General features: G+C 43.5%; 1 protein-coding gene across 1 annotated transcript in view; it reads left to right on the forward strand.

Moving 5' to 3' along the window:
• Positions 1-133: 133 nt before the first annotated feature.
• Positions 134-18,060, forward strand: part of Pex1 (peroxisomal biogenesis factor 1) — a 40,657-nt gene continuing 22,730 nt past the window's right edge. The window contains exons 1-10 of the mRNA XM_032906996.1: positions 134-359; positions 5,812-5,955; positions 9,516-9,599; positions 10,155-10,269; positions 10,368-11,131; positions 12,213-12,332; positions 14,419-14,542; positions 14,765-14,874; positions 16,256-16,338; positions 17,375-17,507. Of these exons, the coding sequence (XP_032762887.1) occupies positions 231-359; positions 5,812-5,955; positions 9,516-9,599; positions 10,155-10,269; positions 10,368-11,131; positions 12,213-12,332; positions 14,419-14,542; positions 14,765-14,874; positions 16,256-16,338; positions 17,375-17,507 (1,806 nt within the window). The 5' untranslated portion in view covers positions 134-230. The remainder of the gene's footprint in view (positions 360-5,811; positions 5,956-9,515; positions 9,600-10,154; positions 10,270-10,367; positions 11,132-12,212; positions 12,333-14,418; positions 14,543-14,764; positions 14,875-16,255; positions 16,339-17,374; positions 17,508-18,060) is intronic.

Here is an 18,060-nt window from a genome sequence, read left to right on the forward strand (position 1 = left end):
CGTGTTAGGATTGGCTGGAGGATCGACCCCATCGACGATTGTTTCCGGAGAGCGAGACTTCGACGAGCGATGTGCCGCCCCCTAGAGCCTCGGAGGAGCGATCCGAGAGTGACAGCGGTCAGGCGCGTGAAGAGGGGGGCGGGCCCGATCGATGTTCTCGGGCTCCGACGCCCTGGCCTGACGGGAAGCCGGCGGACTCCGCTCTCCGGCGAGAGTTGAACCTTGGGACAATGTGGAGCAGTGATCGCTTAGCCGGTGCGGGGTCTGGTGGGGCGGTCGTGACGGTGGCCTTCACGAATGCTCGGGACTGCTTCCTCCATCTGCCGCGGCACCTCGTGGCCCAGCTTCACCTGCTGCAGGTAACGCGCTGGCCGGACGCGGACACCATCGATGTCTCGTGGGACTAGTGTTCGCTGACACCTTTCCCGGTCCGGACAGTGTTTGCCACCGAACCCGCACTGAGGCGTGAGCGAGGGCCCCCTGCGGGCATGGCGTGGGGAGGCATTGTGTGCACCTACACCCCGACTAGTGCATCCCCAGACCCTACTGGGCACCCTTTTAACTCGGTTAAACCAGACTGAACATACTAGGGTTTTGCCTCAGCATTCAGAAGCGGTCCTCACTCTAGGATGGAAAGCTCTAGAGAGCTCTTACTGGTTTTGCTAAAGCGTTATCCTGCCAACAAGTTGCCAGTGCAGCCACAGAGGCATTGAGTGGCAGACTTGATTGGTAGATTACCAAGGTTTCCAACCTGTGCCAAAGGTTAATAAAGTGACAGCTCTCCCTGCTTAGGAGGACTTCGGACACAACAAGGGGGGGGGGGTGACAAGGCAATGGAATTATTCACACCTCGTACTTTCACCTGCGAAGCCAGGATTACTCCATCGGTGGAGAGACAACCTCCATGTTTTCTTAAGAGTGAGCACAGACTCTCTAGTTTGAGTGTATTCATGGGGTTAGACTATTTGAAATCTAAAGTCCTAGGTGCTTGGTAGCGGAATACTGGCTCATAAAAGAAATATCCAAGAGTTTGAAATGACTTGTATTCCACCTTTATTTCCTCTTTGATTTATCTTGCTTTTACAGTCCGCCTATCAAAACACACCAATTTCATCGGAATTATTCCTATTGTTAATTAGTTTGTCTTCACCAAATATTCTTTAACTGTCTAGTTCGCTTTCTGTTGGCTGAAAGGAATCAGTCACTGTCACCAAATTCCAGCTTGGTTCATTGTTCCCTGTCATTTCTGATGGAGATTTTCAATGTACTTTCAAATCCCAAATTAATGAGTTTATAGGAATAAATTCACCACTCCATGAGTTTAGAAAAAGACTTCCTTACACTTCCTTACAGTAACTAAGAATTTGATCCTAACATGTTGCTCCCGTAGTCTTGGTCTTTTTTTTTTTTTTTTTTTTTTCTTGAGATGTGAAGACGTATTCCTGAGAACTGGTTCAAAGGTATCTTTGAAGTTTAAATGTTATTCTTGGAATAAATTGCTGTCAGCAGAACAAAAATTATTTAAAAGAAGATAAAAGTTACCCATAATTCCTATGCCTAGAAATAACTAGTACTAAGCATTTGGATTAAGTCTTGCCTACTTATATCTAATCCTTATTGTTTTCAGAAATGTGGAGCTATAAAAGCATATGGTTTTGTGTCCTGTTTTTGTGTAGTATTACTATGACCTTTATTTTGTTTAGAGATCATCATTTTTAGCAGTTAATGGTATGATAGCTATAAACTGTCCATAATTTATATAATTGCTCATCATGATGAACTTTCGAACTCAACTTTTAGAAATTTAAAGTGACAGCTCCGTTTTACTGAAGCAGTGAAGTGGACCATTTCTTTTTTCATTTCGGGTTATTTAGAGTTCCCAGAATAATTGTGTCTTGGTCAGGGTTTCTACTGTTGCAGTCAAACACTGTGACCAAAAGCAGCTTGGGGAGGAAAGTGTTTATTTGACTCACACTTCCACATAAGGAAACCAGGACAGCAACTCAAGCAGCACAGGAAACTGAAGGCAGTAGCTGGTGCAGAGGTCATGGAGGGTTGCTCGACCTGTTTTCTTGTAGAATCCAGGGCCACTAGCCTAGGAGTGTCACTACCCACAATGGCCCTCCCCCATCAATCACCAATTAAGAAAATGCCTTAGAGGCTGGCCTGAAGCTGAATCTTATGGAGACGTTTTCTTCATTGAGGTTCTCTCCTCTCAGATAACTTAGCTTGTATCACGTTAACATGAACATCTAGCACAAACTGGGCTGGAAGGCATATAGGTAAGTATTAAAGCAGAAAGGTTCATGTGTTGGGAATTAATAGGTTGAATCATTTCTTTTGAGCTGAAGCCCTAAGTATGTAACACAGATATGCAGTTAGTGGGAGGAAGGGTTACAACAATGGCCTTTGTCTGATTTACCTCAAGGTTCTCAGGAGCCAAATATTCTGGTTCTTCCTCAAACTTACTGAACCAGAATCTATGAGGAACAGATTTTTTTAAAGATGTCATAAATCTTCAGGTTACTTAAAGACTCAGAGGCGAGAGCCATGGCTATCGAACCATGAAAGGTTAACAGTGGAAGGACCTGAGTTATCTGTCATTTCCCTACCCAAAGATGCTAGAAGTCTGAGGCAGGTTCCATTTTCACGCAGATACCTTTCTCTCTTGTCTGCCCGAACTGTGTCAGCGCCACTAGCCTGCTGCTGTTTTCCACCTGACTAATCACAATCCTGACTCTGCTCTTTTGCTGGTTCTATGCCTGCCCCCACCGAAGTCTCCTTCCTTTCCTATAAACCCAGGCCTTTAACAATAGTATAATACTTCTCCCACACAGTTCTGTGGATCTCCGTTGCCAATAGCTGTGCGTGTATCACTTGTTAACATACTATTTTGTTTCAAATATGTCTTCACACAAGTCCTTAGTGAAGGACTAGGTACCAAGTAGATATTTAACTTAGAAGTTCTCGATCATACTGGTCAACCCTTACCTCTTGCTGGGTTTTCTATTATTACAGGGGCTCACTGTGTAGCCCTGGCTGGCTTGGAACTCTCTGTCAGGCTGGTTTTAAACTCACAGAAGTCCACTCGCTTCTGCCTCCTGAGCATCGGGATTAACGGTATGAGCCACCATGCCTGATCTGTAAGTGGTTGATCTATTCAACCACTCTCTGTATATTTTAAGCTCAGCATTTGCTGTGATTGCAACAGAGAAAGGATTCCTCTGGACACTGAGTGGGGTAGGGGGATCTACACCTCACCCAGAAATTTCCTTGTGCAGACTTCTTGTTTGTTTTCTCCTGTTAGTAAGAGACAGTCCAGGCCTTTGACTGAGGGACTCCTGAGGCATTTGCATGTATAGATTCACCTGATTGTTTCTTTCGAGATGATGGCCACAGTATAGGCCAAAGTAAACCATCAGTGCACTTCTTGATTACATTCCTGAAGGGGGCTCTGTTCTATTACTTCTCTCTGACTGAAGGCTTCTGTGGTTCTAATGAAATCCAATGTACAAATCAGCTTAGAACATTAGTTTGCCAAACCTCACTGAGTGCTGCTCATGACTACATTTTGACCAAACGCAAATGACTGAAATGTTTTTCTTGTCTGATAAAGTTGATTTTTTTCTTTTGTTTTTCCCAGTGGGCTAGTAGATAGATATTTTAGACATTTCAGGATGTCCATTATATTTCTTTCTTTAATGTCTCTGGTTTTAAAGCTTTCTTACAAAATAGGGGGCACTGAGTTGTAATATCAGCAACTTATGAAACCACCTTAAAAGTGCCTGAGGCTCTGTTACATTTGCCCTTGTAACCTAGACAGTGACCCGGGACTTCTGCTTGCTTTTACTTTATTAAACGGTGCTTAGTTGAAAAAGCTTTGCCAGCAAAAACAATTGCGTCATTGCTTGGAAATTGTGAGAAAAATTATGCAGCTAAAGGACAAACCATGACTTTTGTTTTTTGTTCTTTCAAGACAAGCCTTCTCTGTGTAGCCTGGGCTGTCCTGGCTGGCACTTACCAGGTAGACCAGGCTGGCCTCGAACTCAGGGATCTGCCTGCCTGTGCTGGGATTAAAGGCTAACAGTGATTTTCTTATGTACAGAAGTTTACTAATGAGTGTGTTTGAGAACCATGTTGCCTAAGACTTCTGTATTCTTTGTAATTTGTTCTGTTTAAACAAACGTAGAGTGCTGAAATTTGATATAAATGAGAGAGTTTGGCTTCACTGTTTTGAGGTTAATGAATTTATTTTGAAATGAATTTAATAACACTTAAGCTTCCCGAGACAAGAAGTCTTCAGGACTGTTTATCAAGGTGCTTGCTGTGTTTTACTAAGAAACGGTAGATGTGTAAAATGCTTGTAGTGTCATAGTAAACGGGTAAAACATATTACATCCCATCCATAACATAAATACATGATTCACTGACTGAAAAGGGTTGGCAAGAAGTATACAAACTGTTCATATGATTGTGTTTCCCTCCAAGTGCACATATTCCCCAAGATTCCTGTGAGTATAATTGTTTTGGTTTTGTTTTTTCGAGACAGGATATCACTATGTAATCCAAACTTACCTTAAATCACAATTCTCCTGCCTCAGCCTCCCAAGTGCTAGGATCACAGACATGAAGAACCATCCCTGCCAGTACAGTTCTTTAACTGTAGAGGACTTTGGTCATCTAACTCTCAGCACAAATAAATGGACATATTATGTTATTGTAATGTTTTTTAATTTTAAGGATTTATTTATTTATTTATTGATTGATTTATTGGTTCTTTTTTTCGGAGCTGGGGACCGAACCCAGGGCCTTGCGCTTCCTAGGCAAGTGCTTTACCACTGAGCTAAATCCCCAACCCCCACTGAGCTAAATCCCCAACCCCAGGATTTATTTTTAATTATGTGTCTGTGATGGTAGTTGTGGAGGCCAGAGGACACCAGAGCTGGCTCTCTATACTGACTGCTCTTAATCACAGCGCCATGTCCCTGACCCCTGTTTAAACTATGTTTCTAAAGTCTTACGACCTTTATCTGCTTATTCATTTGTTTTGTTTTTGAGACAGGGTCTCACGGTGTAGCCTTGACTGGCATGGAGCTCACTCTGCAGACTAGGCTGGCACTGAACTCTAGACACTAGCCTGCTTCTATTGCCCAAGTGCTGGGATTAAAGGCATGTGCCACCAGGCCCAGCCAGTTTTATGAACTTTAAAAAGCATTAAGAAACTGCACATTATAATATTTCAGGAAGTTGTTAACAGTAATTTCTTCTAGGAGCATGGGCCCACCTTTACATTTCTTTTTTAAAATTTTGTACTTTTACTATGTGTATTTATTACTTTTTAAATAAATCTATTGATCAGTAAGAGATGAAATACCCCAGCGGATTGGAGTTTCAAAAGTCTGAACTGTGTTGTTTTATATTTTTAAATTTTAATTGAAGGCTAATGAATTTAATTACTTTATTAAAACTAGAAGCATTTTCCTGGATGTGTGTAATTTTTTTTCTTCTCATAAGCATACTGAAAGCCTGTGTAAATTCATCCAAGTACCCATGGCATTTTGAATTACGAATCACTTGAATCAATCCATAAGGCTGTCGTAAGACTGTGAGCATGTTGGTTTTGTGGCTAGCTTCGCAACTACTGGATGTTTAAAACAATTCCTGTTTTTTAAATTAGAAATGTGAATAAAGAATGATTACCTCTAGCACTGTTTTTGTTTTGTGTATTATAACAGGTGCTTATCTGAATCCAGAGGGAAAAAACCATAAAAGTTATAAACTCCCTTTCTCTCCCATTGTTTGGATAAATAGAATCAAGCTATAGAAGTAACCGGGGATCACCAGCCTACCTACTTGAGCTGGGTGGAAGGCAGGCATTTTAATGATCAAAGTGAAAATGTGGCAGAAATTAATAGACAAGTTGGCCAGAAGCTTGGACTCTCGAGCGGGGATCAGGTAAGTACAAGTGGCCGCAGTCACTTCTTTTTAATGTCACATCCTAAGGTTCAGGCATTTTGAAGGTGAGGTCATTTGTATGCTTTCATAACCAGGACAAGACACTCAAACTAGCTATATTTTGTTAAGTCACTGTCTCATCTCTAACATGCCTCCGACTCAACTTTGTATTCTAGTTGTTAATTTTCCAGTCAATTTTTTGTGAAATTATTTTTCCTTTTGAGTATTGGGTTTCCTCCTTACTTTAGAACTTCATTTTAGTTCTTGTCATAGTTTGATTATTTATTATGTGTGTATGTGTATGTGGTGGAATGGGGGCCAGGGAGTACTGGGGCCAGGAGGAGGTCAGAAATCATGCTTGGAGGTCGGAAGAGAACTTGCAGGAATCCAGTCCTTCTTTTTTATACCAGAGCTCCAGGGATCGAACTCAGGTTGTCTGTCAGGCTTGATGGCAAGGGTTTTTACCCCACGGAGCCATCTCCTGGCTCCATTTTTACACCCCCCTTTCTCTCTCCCTCTTCTCCCTCCTCCCTCCCTCCCTCCCTCCCTCCCTCCCTCCTCCCTCTCTCCCTCCCATTCTTTTCCTCTCCCCACCCCTTTTTTAAAAGAACTCACTGTTGCTGAGGATGAACTCTGCAGTCTTTGATCCTCCTGGTTCAACCTCCCAAGTGCTGGGATTACAGGTGTGGGGCAAGATGCCTGGCTTATTTATTGTTTTTCTCACATAACTTCTAACCTTCCATGAGCTTACTTGATTACAAATATGATTTCAACAGACAGTGGTCTCCTTCACGTCTGTCTTACCCATGAGTGTGTGTGCTTATCGTAGACCACAGAGCATAAGACTCGTGCCGGTCTTTTTCTTATATTATGTTCATCAATTCATTAACTTTAAATATTCAATTTGAATATTCACTTAAAATTTGATTGAAAGTAAAAATTTCCTTTTCCCTTTCCTGAAATAGATGTTACTGTTTGTTGAGATCCAACCAGACCTTTAGGATAAAAAGAAAAGGCGCAAACATGTTTCCCATAATCTTTACTGCACACAGTATATCACACGCCTTTCTATGTGTAGGCATCAGTGGGTATAAGTTGGGGTTACTTCTGCGAGCACCCATGAATGCCAAGGTCTGTAGATGTTCATATCCTTTTTATACAGTGGCATGGTGTTTACAAAGACCTGTGTGCATCAGTCTGTACTCTTTAAATCACTGTGAGAGGCTTATAAAACCTAATTCAGTGTCAGTGCTGTATAAATAGTTATATTGTTTAGGGACAGTACCAAGGAAAAGATGTTCAATACAGATGCAGGCTTTTTTCTCCATCGTTTTCTCTCTACAGTTGTAAACATATCATTGCAGCAACAGACAGAAGGCTGCCTAGCCCCCAAGGCCCGAGTCTTACTTTCTGCAGCTGCTTTTGTAATTTCTCAGAATCCTAAGTAGCTTGGGTATATCGTTCATGAACTGCTTGGGACCAGGCGTGCTTCCGACCTGGGAGCATTTGAAGATCCTACCCATTGGGCCACATCCAAAGTTGCTCTAGAATGTAAAACTCATGCTCAGAACATTTCAGACTCCAGAGCATTTAAAATTCAGGTTTTCAAGTTAGGGATACTTCACCAATTAATAAGCATAAAATGTCAAAGATGGACTTGTCATGTATGGAGGTGACATGTCATTGTAGGTCTCAATAGATGAAGCCACCTTTCTCTGTATTACCAGGTTCTCATAGCAGAAGGCAAAGGTGCCACATCTTATAAAACTTATTTTGAACTCACGGTGTTTTTTTTTTTTTTTTATGCGTGCTGTTGGTAATTAAAGTAGGTCATTCATGAGACGTCCATAAGCCTCACAGTAGGCTTTTTTTTTTTTAATTTAATTTTATTTTTTTTTTAAATGGGGGGGGCATGTCAGTGTCACCAGGTTGACAACAGACGTCTATTTTTCTAGAATTTTAATTTTTTTTCTCTCTTTTTTTTTTTTTTTTTTGGTTCTTTTTTTCGGAGCTGGGGACTGAATCCAGGGCCTTGCGCTTCCTAGGTAAGCGCTCTACCACTGAGCTAAATCCCCAGCCCCTTTCTTAATTTCTTAATTTCTCTCCCCACCTTAGCTTTTTTTTTACTTGTTTTGTTTTTGTAAGATTTTTTTGCCCAAGTATGTGTCCAAAGGAGCACTGTGTGTGTGAGTGTAAGTACTCACAGAAGCCAGAGAAAAGGTCAGATTCCCTGGAGCTAGAGTTCCAAGGAACCAAGAGCTGCCCGATGAGTCCTAGGAACCGAACTTTGCGTTGTCTGGGGGAGGGTGCATGCTTTTAGCTGCTGAGCCATCTCTCCAGCATGTCCACCGTAGTTACTGAAACGGGGTCTCGCTGAACCTAGAGCCTGATAATTTACCCAGCCCGTCTGGCCAGCAAGCCGCAAGGAACATGCTCAGGGCTGGGATCGTGGAGCCTTATGGCTTTTACCATGTGAGGGCTCCGAGTCCAAACTCAGATCTTCACGCACACATGGCAAGCTGTCTCCCCAGCCCTTAGAATCGTCCATTTTTGACAGGAAAATGACCTTCGAAGTCACCCATGCCTTGCTTTGCCAACCTATCTTTGCCTGGGATTTCCTAGCACAGTCCAGTGGCAACAGCCCTGGGCAGGATCAGCTTCCTAGGGTGGATTTTGATGTCTTGGTGAGAACTCTGAAGTCTTCCTCCTTTCTCATTTTCTTTTTCTTTTTTCTTTTTTCTTTTTTTCCTTTCCTCCATCTTTATTAACTTGGGTATTTCTTACTTACATTTCAGTTGTTATTCCCTTTCCCGGTTTCCGGGCCAACATCCCAAAGAACATTAATGTCCCCTTGGTAGCCTGGGGACCACACGCTTCCTGGTGGGCGGGAGGCGCTCTGTGTTTCCTCGTGCTCATCCCATCCCAACAGAGTTCATCAGGTGTGATGACTTGTGCCTGTAATCTCAGCTACTCTGGAGGCTGAGGCAGGAGAATCTTGAGTTCAAAGCCAGCTTTAGCAATGTAGTCAGATCCACACACACACACCCCTCCCCAGAATAAAAAGGCAGGAGAGGCTGAAGAGATGGCTCAGTGGTCGAGAGCACTGGCCGCTCTTCTAGAGAATCCAGATTCAGTTCCCAACACCGATGTCACTGATGTGGCCTTCACCGCTCTCTGTAGCTCTGTAGCTACAGTCTTCTTTCTTGGAATATCCTTATTTGTTTTTGAAAATGTGCTGTACTTGGATGTTCCTTTGTTCTAAAGTTCACTGTGAAAGATTTTTAAAAACTTGATATATTGAGTATATCAAGGCCTAGCTAAGAATAAGTACTTAGTATTTGTTGTTTGAGACATGGAAGAGGAGAAAGACAATGGCAGAGAGAGAGAGAGAGAGAGAGAGAGAGAGAGAGAGAGAGAGAGAGAGAGAGAGAGAGAGGCAGGCAGGCAGGCACAGAGAGACAGAGAGACAGAGACAGACACACAGTCGTACCTAAAGAGATAACTTATTTTCTAGCGATACAGGAAAGTCTTATAGGTACTGTTTCATTTCTGATTCCCAGGTGTTTCTCAGGCCGTGTTCCCATGTGGTCTCATGCCAGCAGGTTGAGGTGGAGCCTCTCTCGGCAGACGACTGGGAGATACTGGTAAAGGAAAACTAAGTGCTCTTAACTGTCAGGTTAAAGGGCATCTTAAGCATCAGTTGTTCGATTTCTCTGGGCTTCTCTTTGTATTCCGAGTTAGCTCATATTTAAAGGATGACTTGGTAGAGATCTAATGTATAACACGAGAACCACAGATGAGCTAACCGTGGGGTTTATTTATTTATTTCAGTTTTTCCAGACAGGGTTTCTCTGTGTAGCCTTGGCTGTCCTGGAACTTACTCCATAGACCAGGCTGACCTTGAATTCAGAGATCGCCCTCCCAAATGCTGGGATTGAAAGTGTGCACTACCACCACCAGGGGTGTGGTGGTGTCGAGGGTGTGTGTGTGTGGGAAATTAATTTTAAATAGACTGTAGTGCCTCTTGACATAGAAACAAAACAACAGTGGTTATCTGTGGTATTGCATCTGCCATGTGGTCCCATAGCATCAGGCACACTTCAGATGTAACAAGAAACTTTAAAATGCAAGAGTGGAGATTCCAGGGGTGGGAAAATCTGAGTGCAGCACGATCTGACCTTGCTCTCTGTTGGTTCTAGGAGCTGCACACCATTTCCCTTGAAGAACACCTTCTAGATCAGATTCGAATAGTTTTCCCTAAAGCCGTCGTTCCCATCTGGGTTGACCAGCAGACCTACATATTTATCCAGATTGGTAGGTGATGCTGTAATATTTGCTGTCATTCCCTGCAGTAGAGTGCCAGGTCTGAAGCAGAGCTGAGCATGTACTAATGGGCTCTGTTCTCTACCCAGTCGCTCTGATGCCAACTGCCCCTTATGGAAGGCTAGAAACTAACACCAAACTCCTTATTCAGCCAAAGACCCGCCAAGCCAAAGAGAGCACATTTCCAAAAGAAGGTGATGCGCGTGGACAAGTTCATAATTATGGGCGAGAACAGAAAGGAACGGTAAAGGAATTGCAAACCAAGCAGCTTCATAAGAACACAGAGGCTGTCCCTGTGTCTAATGGAAGAAACCCGGAAGTCCCGGGTGACTCAGTGAAGCCACGCTGGTGGGCTGTGCTAGGAAGCATGTTTTCCTTCGGGCCTGACAACAAACTAGAGTCAGCTTGGGGCTCGTTGGAACTCGGGGCTTTCAAACACATGCAGTCACAGGCTGTCCCTCCAGACAGTATTTTCAGAGTGTGCCAAGTTCAGCCTCCTAGTGTGCATAACACCCCCGCTAACTCCGTGTTTCACAAACACTGCACCGTCCATGTATTTCCGTGGGACCAGGAATATTTTGATGTGGAGCCCAGCTTTACTGTGGTCTATGGGAAACTAGTTAAGCTACATTCTCCAAAACAACAGCAGGACAAAAGTAAGCAGGGCGTCCTGTTACCTGAAAAAGAGAAGCAACTGTCCCAGTCTCCAGGTCATAAGCGGATCGGCTCCGATGGCAGTGAGGAAGCTGCTGAGACCTGTGTGCTGAAGGTAGTCTGGAATGGACTGGAGGAGCTGAAGAATGCCACAGAGTTCACCAGAAGTCTAGAGCCTCTCCACCATGGGAAAGTCTGGGTGAGTACGGGGGTTATAATGTGGGGAGAAACTTGGGACTTGATCTTCCCCAAATTTCGAATTACAATAACGTGTAAATTGAATGCCAACATGAGGAGAGTTAGTCTCGAAAAGTAGCCGTGTGGAGTGAGCCGTGTCTCTAGTCTCTCTTTACTCTTTTAATGTTTGTCAGTATTTGGGGAGATGAGAATTTGGGGGCTTTGGAGTGATGCTTAAGAGCATTGTTGCCTTTGCAGAGTGCCCAGCTTTGATTTCCTGCACTCACATGGTGGCTCACGACCGTCTGTGACCCTAGTCCCAGGGGACCCCATATCCTCTTCTGGCTTCCATTGGCATCAAGCATGCTTCCGAAGAACAGAATTCATACAGGCAGAACACACACGAAAATATATCTAAGGAAATGTTTAAAGAATTTTTGACCATCTTTATTGAGATGAAATTTAAAGTGTACAATTTAATGTGTGTACAAGTTGTTTTTAGTATAATATTGTGTGACCATTGGATTGAACTGTACCCAAGGCAGATCGTGGTTAGGTTTAACTACTCTAGCTTTCTCAGTTGTTCTCAACTTTCACACACAAACGCAAAGAAGGCTCAAATGGTTACAGTGTTGCTAGCCTTCTTGTTTTTGTCTCCCCCAAACAAATGTGGGAAATTCTTCCCACACGGTGACTGTGTCAGGACATGAGACGTTTGGGGGGTGATTAGGTTATAAGGATGTAGGGTCCAGTGCAGCAGTTGTCATTGTGGGGGATGCCTACTCTGACTCCTCTTCTGCTCAGTGAGGATGCAGCAAGAGTCTCCTCACATGCATTCCTGTGAGAGCCTCGCCAGCACCAGCCCTGCCAGTGCCTTCATGGTGGACATCCCGGCTTATAAACCAAGGATGAATTTCTGTAGTCTACTGCATGCTGTTTTGGTTAAAGTGGAAAGCAGTCAAAAACAACTACGAGTCACTATGATATGATTGTGTGATGAAGTCTATAATTTCACTTGGATTTAGAGAGAGTAGTATCAGTATTTGGGCTATGAAATACCTTAATCAGTCTTTGAATGTATTTATATTCTTTTTAAATTGCAGATTCCAGATGACCTGAGAAAGAGACTCAACATAGAAATGCATGCAGTAGTCAGGATAACTCCACTGGAAACCACCCCTAAAATCCCAAGAGCTCTGAAATTACAACCTAGAGAGAACTTAGTGAGTTCAAACCCGTGTTGTATTAAATTCTTCTATGGATGTTAATGATAATGTAATTCTTTTCTGGTAGCAGTTACATGACGTGGCATTTAACCATCCCTCAGTGAACCGTTGAGCTGCATTAATTGTATTCATGTTACGCACTGCATTCTCTGCCACCTTTTCCAAACCACTTCCCTCACTGCAAACAAAACTCAGCCACTATACAGTGACGCCCATCCCTTCCTTCATCTCCTGACACCTTCTCTATGTTCTCAGTTTATTTACTCCAGATAGTGTGTAGACGTGGAGTCAGCCGGTATCTGTCTTGTGTGTCTGATTCATTTCATTTCACACAATGTTTTCAAGGCCCCTCCATACTGTGGCATGCATCAGAACTTCATTCTGTCATTAGTGGATAATACTTCATTATACAGTTGTCTCTCCATCCAGATAGCGATGGACTTATGTGGCTGCTTCTTGTTGGCTCTGTGATTCATGCTGCAGGGAGCAGCGGAGTACAAGTATCTATTTGACTCTCTATTCTCTATTCCTGTGGGTATATACCTAGAAGTGATAATGTGGGTTTGTGGGTCAATAACTGTTTAATTTTAGAAGCAAATAAATCATTAGTAAGAAAATATGAATGTATCAGTGCAACTCTGGGTATTTTGTCTTCTTTTTTTTAAATTGATATTTTGGAAGTAAGGATGGAGATGAGTTGGGAGAGTGTTAGTCTAGCTTGAACAAAGTCTGGGTTTGATTCTCAGATGCCTAATGAGGAATGATGCTGCCTACCTGTTAATACCAGCACTTGGCAGGTGGAGGCAGGAGGATGAGGAGTTCAAGGTTATCTTCAGCACCGCAGAATTCAAGGCCAGCCTAGCTACATGAGAAGATGATGCCTTTTCTTAGTTAGCCTCCGCTCGGTAGTGACCAGCTTCTAAACTGAGCTTACGAGCAAGCGACTATATGAAGAGAAAGAACAGAAGTAGACCTGTCTTAGAAAAGGGAGAGCACAGGTCTACTGTACTGGGAAAAGCAGCACCAATATTTTCTATATGATTTGTATGTGTGCACATGTGGGCATGCAGGTGCATGTGTGTGTACACACACAGTGTGTGCACATGTGGGCAGGCAGGTGCGTGTGCTCATGTGCACAGCACGTGGTGGCCAGAGGATAACCTTTGATGTCATCCCTCAAACGCCACCCACTTTGTTTTCTGAGTCACAGTCCCTCACTGGCCTAGGACTTGGCAAGTACACTAGCTAGCCCAGGGCCCTAGGATCTACCTGTCTCCTCACCCCAAACCTTGAAGACTGAGCTCAGGTGCTCACATTTGAAAATGACCATCCCCACCCTCTATGAATTTTTATTATTCTAGTAATGTTACTGAGTGTCATTCATTGTCAGATGAGTTCTTAAGAACTGAATTTTTAAAACTTTAAAAATTAGCAAAGGTTTTCCTATAATTTATTTTAGAGCTTTGAACAATTAACACTACTCATTTAGTGTATAGGTAGACAGTGGTCGCATTAATAAAAGGGACAGTGGCTTAAACGTATATGCTATTTAATTTTCTCACGTTCAGGGAAGGTTGAAGTACTCATGGGTGGTTAACCTTGTTGTCAAGGACCTAGGTTCCGTATCATTTTCTTTCCTGCTCTCCTCGGCTGCTTTAGATACAAAACGCTTGCAGTCTGAATGTCCTGTCTGAATTCTATGGACCAGTAGAACAAAGCAAGGCCCATGCTTCCTTAATGGGTTTCTTTGCCTTTGACTGGGGAGAGGCTCTCTGTGGCTGCTGACTGCGTGCCACTGGTCACGGCGAGGCCGAGAGCATGCCGCTTGTTTGGTGTTTGTTCCAGTGGGCGGACAGGAAAGGATCCCTCATAACCTTTGCTGTTTATACAAATGGTTCCTCGGGCTGGTTTGTCCTCAGCCCCTGTAACAGCAGATCATGCGTCAGTGCAGAACCTGAACACTGCGTCAGTTGTATTTGGTAAGAGTTTACATGTTGTTAGGAAGGCATGCTAAAGTAAGTGTGTTGAGGTCACGGCAGATATTAGGATTCCTGGTTTACTCTTCTGTCTTTTTCTCTGGCAGCCTAGAGACGTGAGTGAAGAAGAGGTAAAAGCTGTGTTCTCATCATGGCTACAGGAGTCTGCCACCACCATGCTTCCTTTGATAATATCAAAGCAAGAATGTATTAAGCTGGAAATTAAAGATGGTGGGTGAAACTGAGACTTTGTTTTTCCTACTGAAATAGTTGTAACATCTAAACATTTCTTAGTATTGTTTTTCCAAGTTGTGTCACACATGAACAGTGAAACGTAACAGTGTTCTCTGTGTCAAAGAATGTCTTTAATTTAAATAAGTTTGGTATTTCAAATCAAATTATTTCCTGTCTCTTTGAGTCCTAACTCTTCGTTTGTTATTTTCTTCTTAATAGGGTTGAAAGAGTTCTCTCTGAGCATAGTTCATTCTCAGGAAAAAGAGAAGGAACAAGGAAAAACTGTTTTTGTGTTGAGTCCCATTCTGCTGCAGAAGATCTCAGTACAAGTAATTATTCTATTGATGTGTAATGAAGCCATGCTTTTCCCTGCGACTAGTAAAGTCTGAGTGTCTCTGGAAGCTGACATCCAGAAGTAGATTAGAAAGCACACGAGAAGAGTAAGGGATAACTTGATTTTAAATATTTTACTCTATAATTTATCTCAACAAATTACTGATCTATCCTAAATGTAAACAATCAGTTAAGCACTGTTAAGTGTCAGATTTTTCCATTGATTATGTAAACTGGTAAATGGGTCATGATTTAAAGTTCTACGAATGAAACAAATGGAGATTTAGTCTTAGAGGACTGATTCTTTTGTTTTTAAAGTTCGTATTTTGGGGCCAGTGAGATGGCTCAGTTGGTAAATGTGTTTGCCATACCAGCCTGGGGACCTGCGTTCCATTCCTGGAAGCCATGTTAAAGCTGGAAGGAGAGAGCCAGCCCCATCAAAGTTCTCCTTTGACCTCCATGTGTGCACACGAGCCACTTCTTCCTCTTTTTTTTTTTTTTCTTCTTTTTTTTGGAGCTGAGGACCGAACCGAGGGCCTTGTGCTTGCTAGGCAAGCGCTCTACCACTGAGCTAAATCCCCAACCCCAAGCCACTTCTAAATTGAAGTGCGTACACACACACACACACACACACACACACACACACACACACACACACACACACACTCACTCCAGAGATGTCCTCTGATCTCCATATGTGCTCATGAGCGACCTCCACATTGATGTGCACACACATGCACACACATGCACACACACCAAAATCTTCTGCCCTCCACACATGTGCTGCAGCACCTGATCCACTTCTTGTTAGATTGTTTTTGACAGTTGTTAAAATTCTTTTGCTCACACCTGCTTTTCTTCCGAGTGTTTTTTTTTTTTGGTTCTTTTTTTGGAGCTGGGGACCGAACCCAGGGCCTTGCGCTTCCTAGGTAAGCGCTCTACCACTGAGCTAAATCCCCAACCCCTCTTCGGAGTGTCTTAGTGTTTTAGAATACTGTTCTCCACGTCTGCTTGCTGCCGTGGAGCGAAGCTGTGCCCATTGTTTAGAAGTTGAGTGCTTTGGACCTAGACTCTGTTTCTTTATCTCTGAAATGTGGTCGAGGGGATGCCCTTCAGAAAGGGGGCAAATGTAAGAGCAGTTATGGCACTAATGGAAGAGTGCACACCCTTGTGTGTCACCAGCAGCCTTGGTCCTCCTGCTGCGAACATCTGTGTTCCATGCTCGAGCACCTGGCCATTAGGGGGTCTCAGGCCAGGTTCTCAGTGCTCGACAGCTCCTTTCTCTGTTAACAAAGTTGGTGATTCTCTTTCTGGGACTCAGGAAACAAACAAAAGACAACCTGGAAATGTAAAACTGACTTTTCTTTGCTGCTGTAGGTCCTTCTAGAGCCCATGATCGGAGAAGAACACAGTGAGGAAATTGACTTTCTTCTTCCCTCTTTAACGCTGAGCTCTTTGGGGTAAGAGGCCATGGTCCAATGAGTATGTTTACAGACTGCTTTGGGTGCTCTCTGGCAGCGACATGTACACGTGTGTTACATGGCCAGGATGCCAAAGATGAGGAGATAACTGTCAAGATTACTCCTGTCCTCACATAGGTAGGAAGCTGACCTTGTCTCCTTAGGTAGTGGTTTTATTAGAGATTCTACTTTGAGACTTGACTTGTGAGATGAAAGTTAGCCCAGATCACCTGATCATTGTACTTGACCAAAACAGTAGTGATCGGAACCAATAAAAGCATCTTAATAGCTAAATCTGGTTGAGTGGTGAAAAATATTTCAAATTAAGTTATTCTTTCACTATTTTATTGTAAAAATTAGCAAGTTTCTGGTATATTTTTTTCATCTTTTCAGAAAAATGAACCTGAAATGGCGGCCCTCCTTGTTTCTTTATTATGTGCTGTGTGTGGGAGCCACAGGTGCATTTGCATGAGAGCTTCTGTGCTTATGCTGGGTGGAAGAGCGTTAACCTCTACTGTTCTAGTGAAAGAGTTAGACCGTGAAGAGGTGCAGCAGTGTGCAGTAATGTGAAGTAGACTCTCTCTGGAGTCCACTTTCAGGAGTTTTCGTTTCCTTTCTGTTTTTATGAACAAAATCTTGGTAGAGCTCAAGAAATAGCATAGATTCAAGTTTGCCTAAGACGCAGTGAAGCTAGGTTTCAGAGGGAAACTCCAGAGGAGCTGAGGCTTTGATTACCCCAGTAAGCCCTCGGAAGGGGCTGTTTGTGGTAGTGTTGATTACCAAACTGAAAGCCGTGGGGATGGGAGCACTGCTGTGTGCTAGCAGACCCCGCAAGCAGCCATTAGAGCGACATTTCAGCATTGCACATGTCTGAGAGCTGCACATCGGAGCGTCTCCTACCATCAGCTTAAGTGAAGGAAGCTCCTCAGACCTTACTCCTGTGACATCACCAACTAGCCCAGGAAGGAAGGCTTCACTTTTATAGCCAGGCTTGCGTGCTTGGTCTTTGTCACATAAGAATCTGTGTGTTTTGCAGCGGCGTGAGTTCCTTAAGTGTATCTGCCATGGAACACATCACTCACAGTCTCCTGGGACGCCCTTTGTCTCGGCAGCTGATGGCCCTCATTGCCGGACTGAGGAATGGGGCTCTTTTGATCACTGGAGGAAAGGTATTCAGTTAAAATGTGCTTCTCCTCACTAGCTAGTCACATTTTATGCTTCTCTCTTTTGATTTTACCTATATATTTTATAGATCTTTGAATAGGTGCGTGCCTGTTAGGTATGTGTGCCTCTTAGGAACTAGGGAAGTAATCATGAATTCATTTGGCCTCTTGTCTCAGGGTTCTAGTGCTGTGAAGACACACCCTGACCACAGCAACTCTTATGCAGGAAACGATTTAACTGGGGCTGGTTCACAGGTTCAGAGGTTCAGTCTATTATCACCATGGTGGGAAGCACGGCAGTGTGCAGGCAGAACGGTGCTGGAGAAGGGGCTGAGAGCTCTACATCGTGACCTGAAACCAGCAGGAGGAGACTGAGCCACACTGGGCCTAGCTTGAGCATAGGAGACCTAAAATCCGACCCCTCAGCGACACACCTTCTCCACAAGGCCACACCTCCTAATAGTGTCACTCTCTATGAACCAAGCATTGGAGCACAGGATCTGTGGGGGCCGTTCCTATTCACACCAACACACCTCTCAATCCCATTTTGTGTCAGTTG

The sequence above is a fragment of the Rattus rattus genome, chromosome 6 (assembly GCF_011064425.1).
Source record: "Rattus rattus isolate New Zealand chromosome 6, Rrattus_CSIRO_v1, whole genome shotgun sequence".
Lineage (NCBI taxonomy): Eukaryota > Metazoa > Chordata > Mammalia > Rodentia > Muridae > Rattus > Rattus rattus.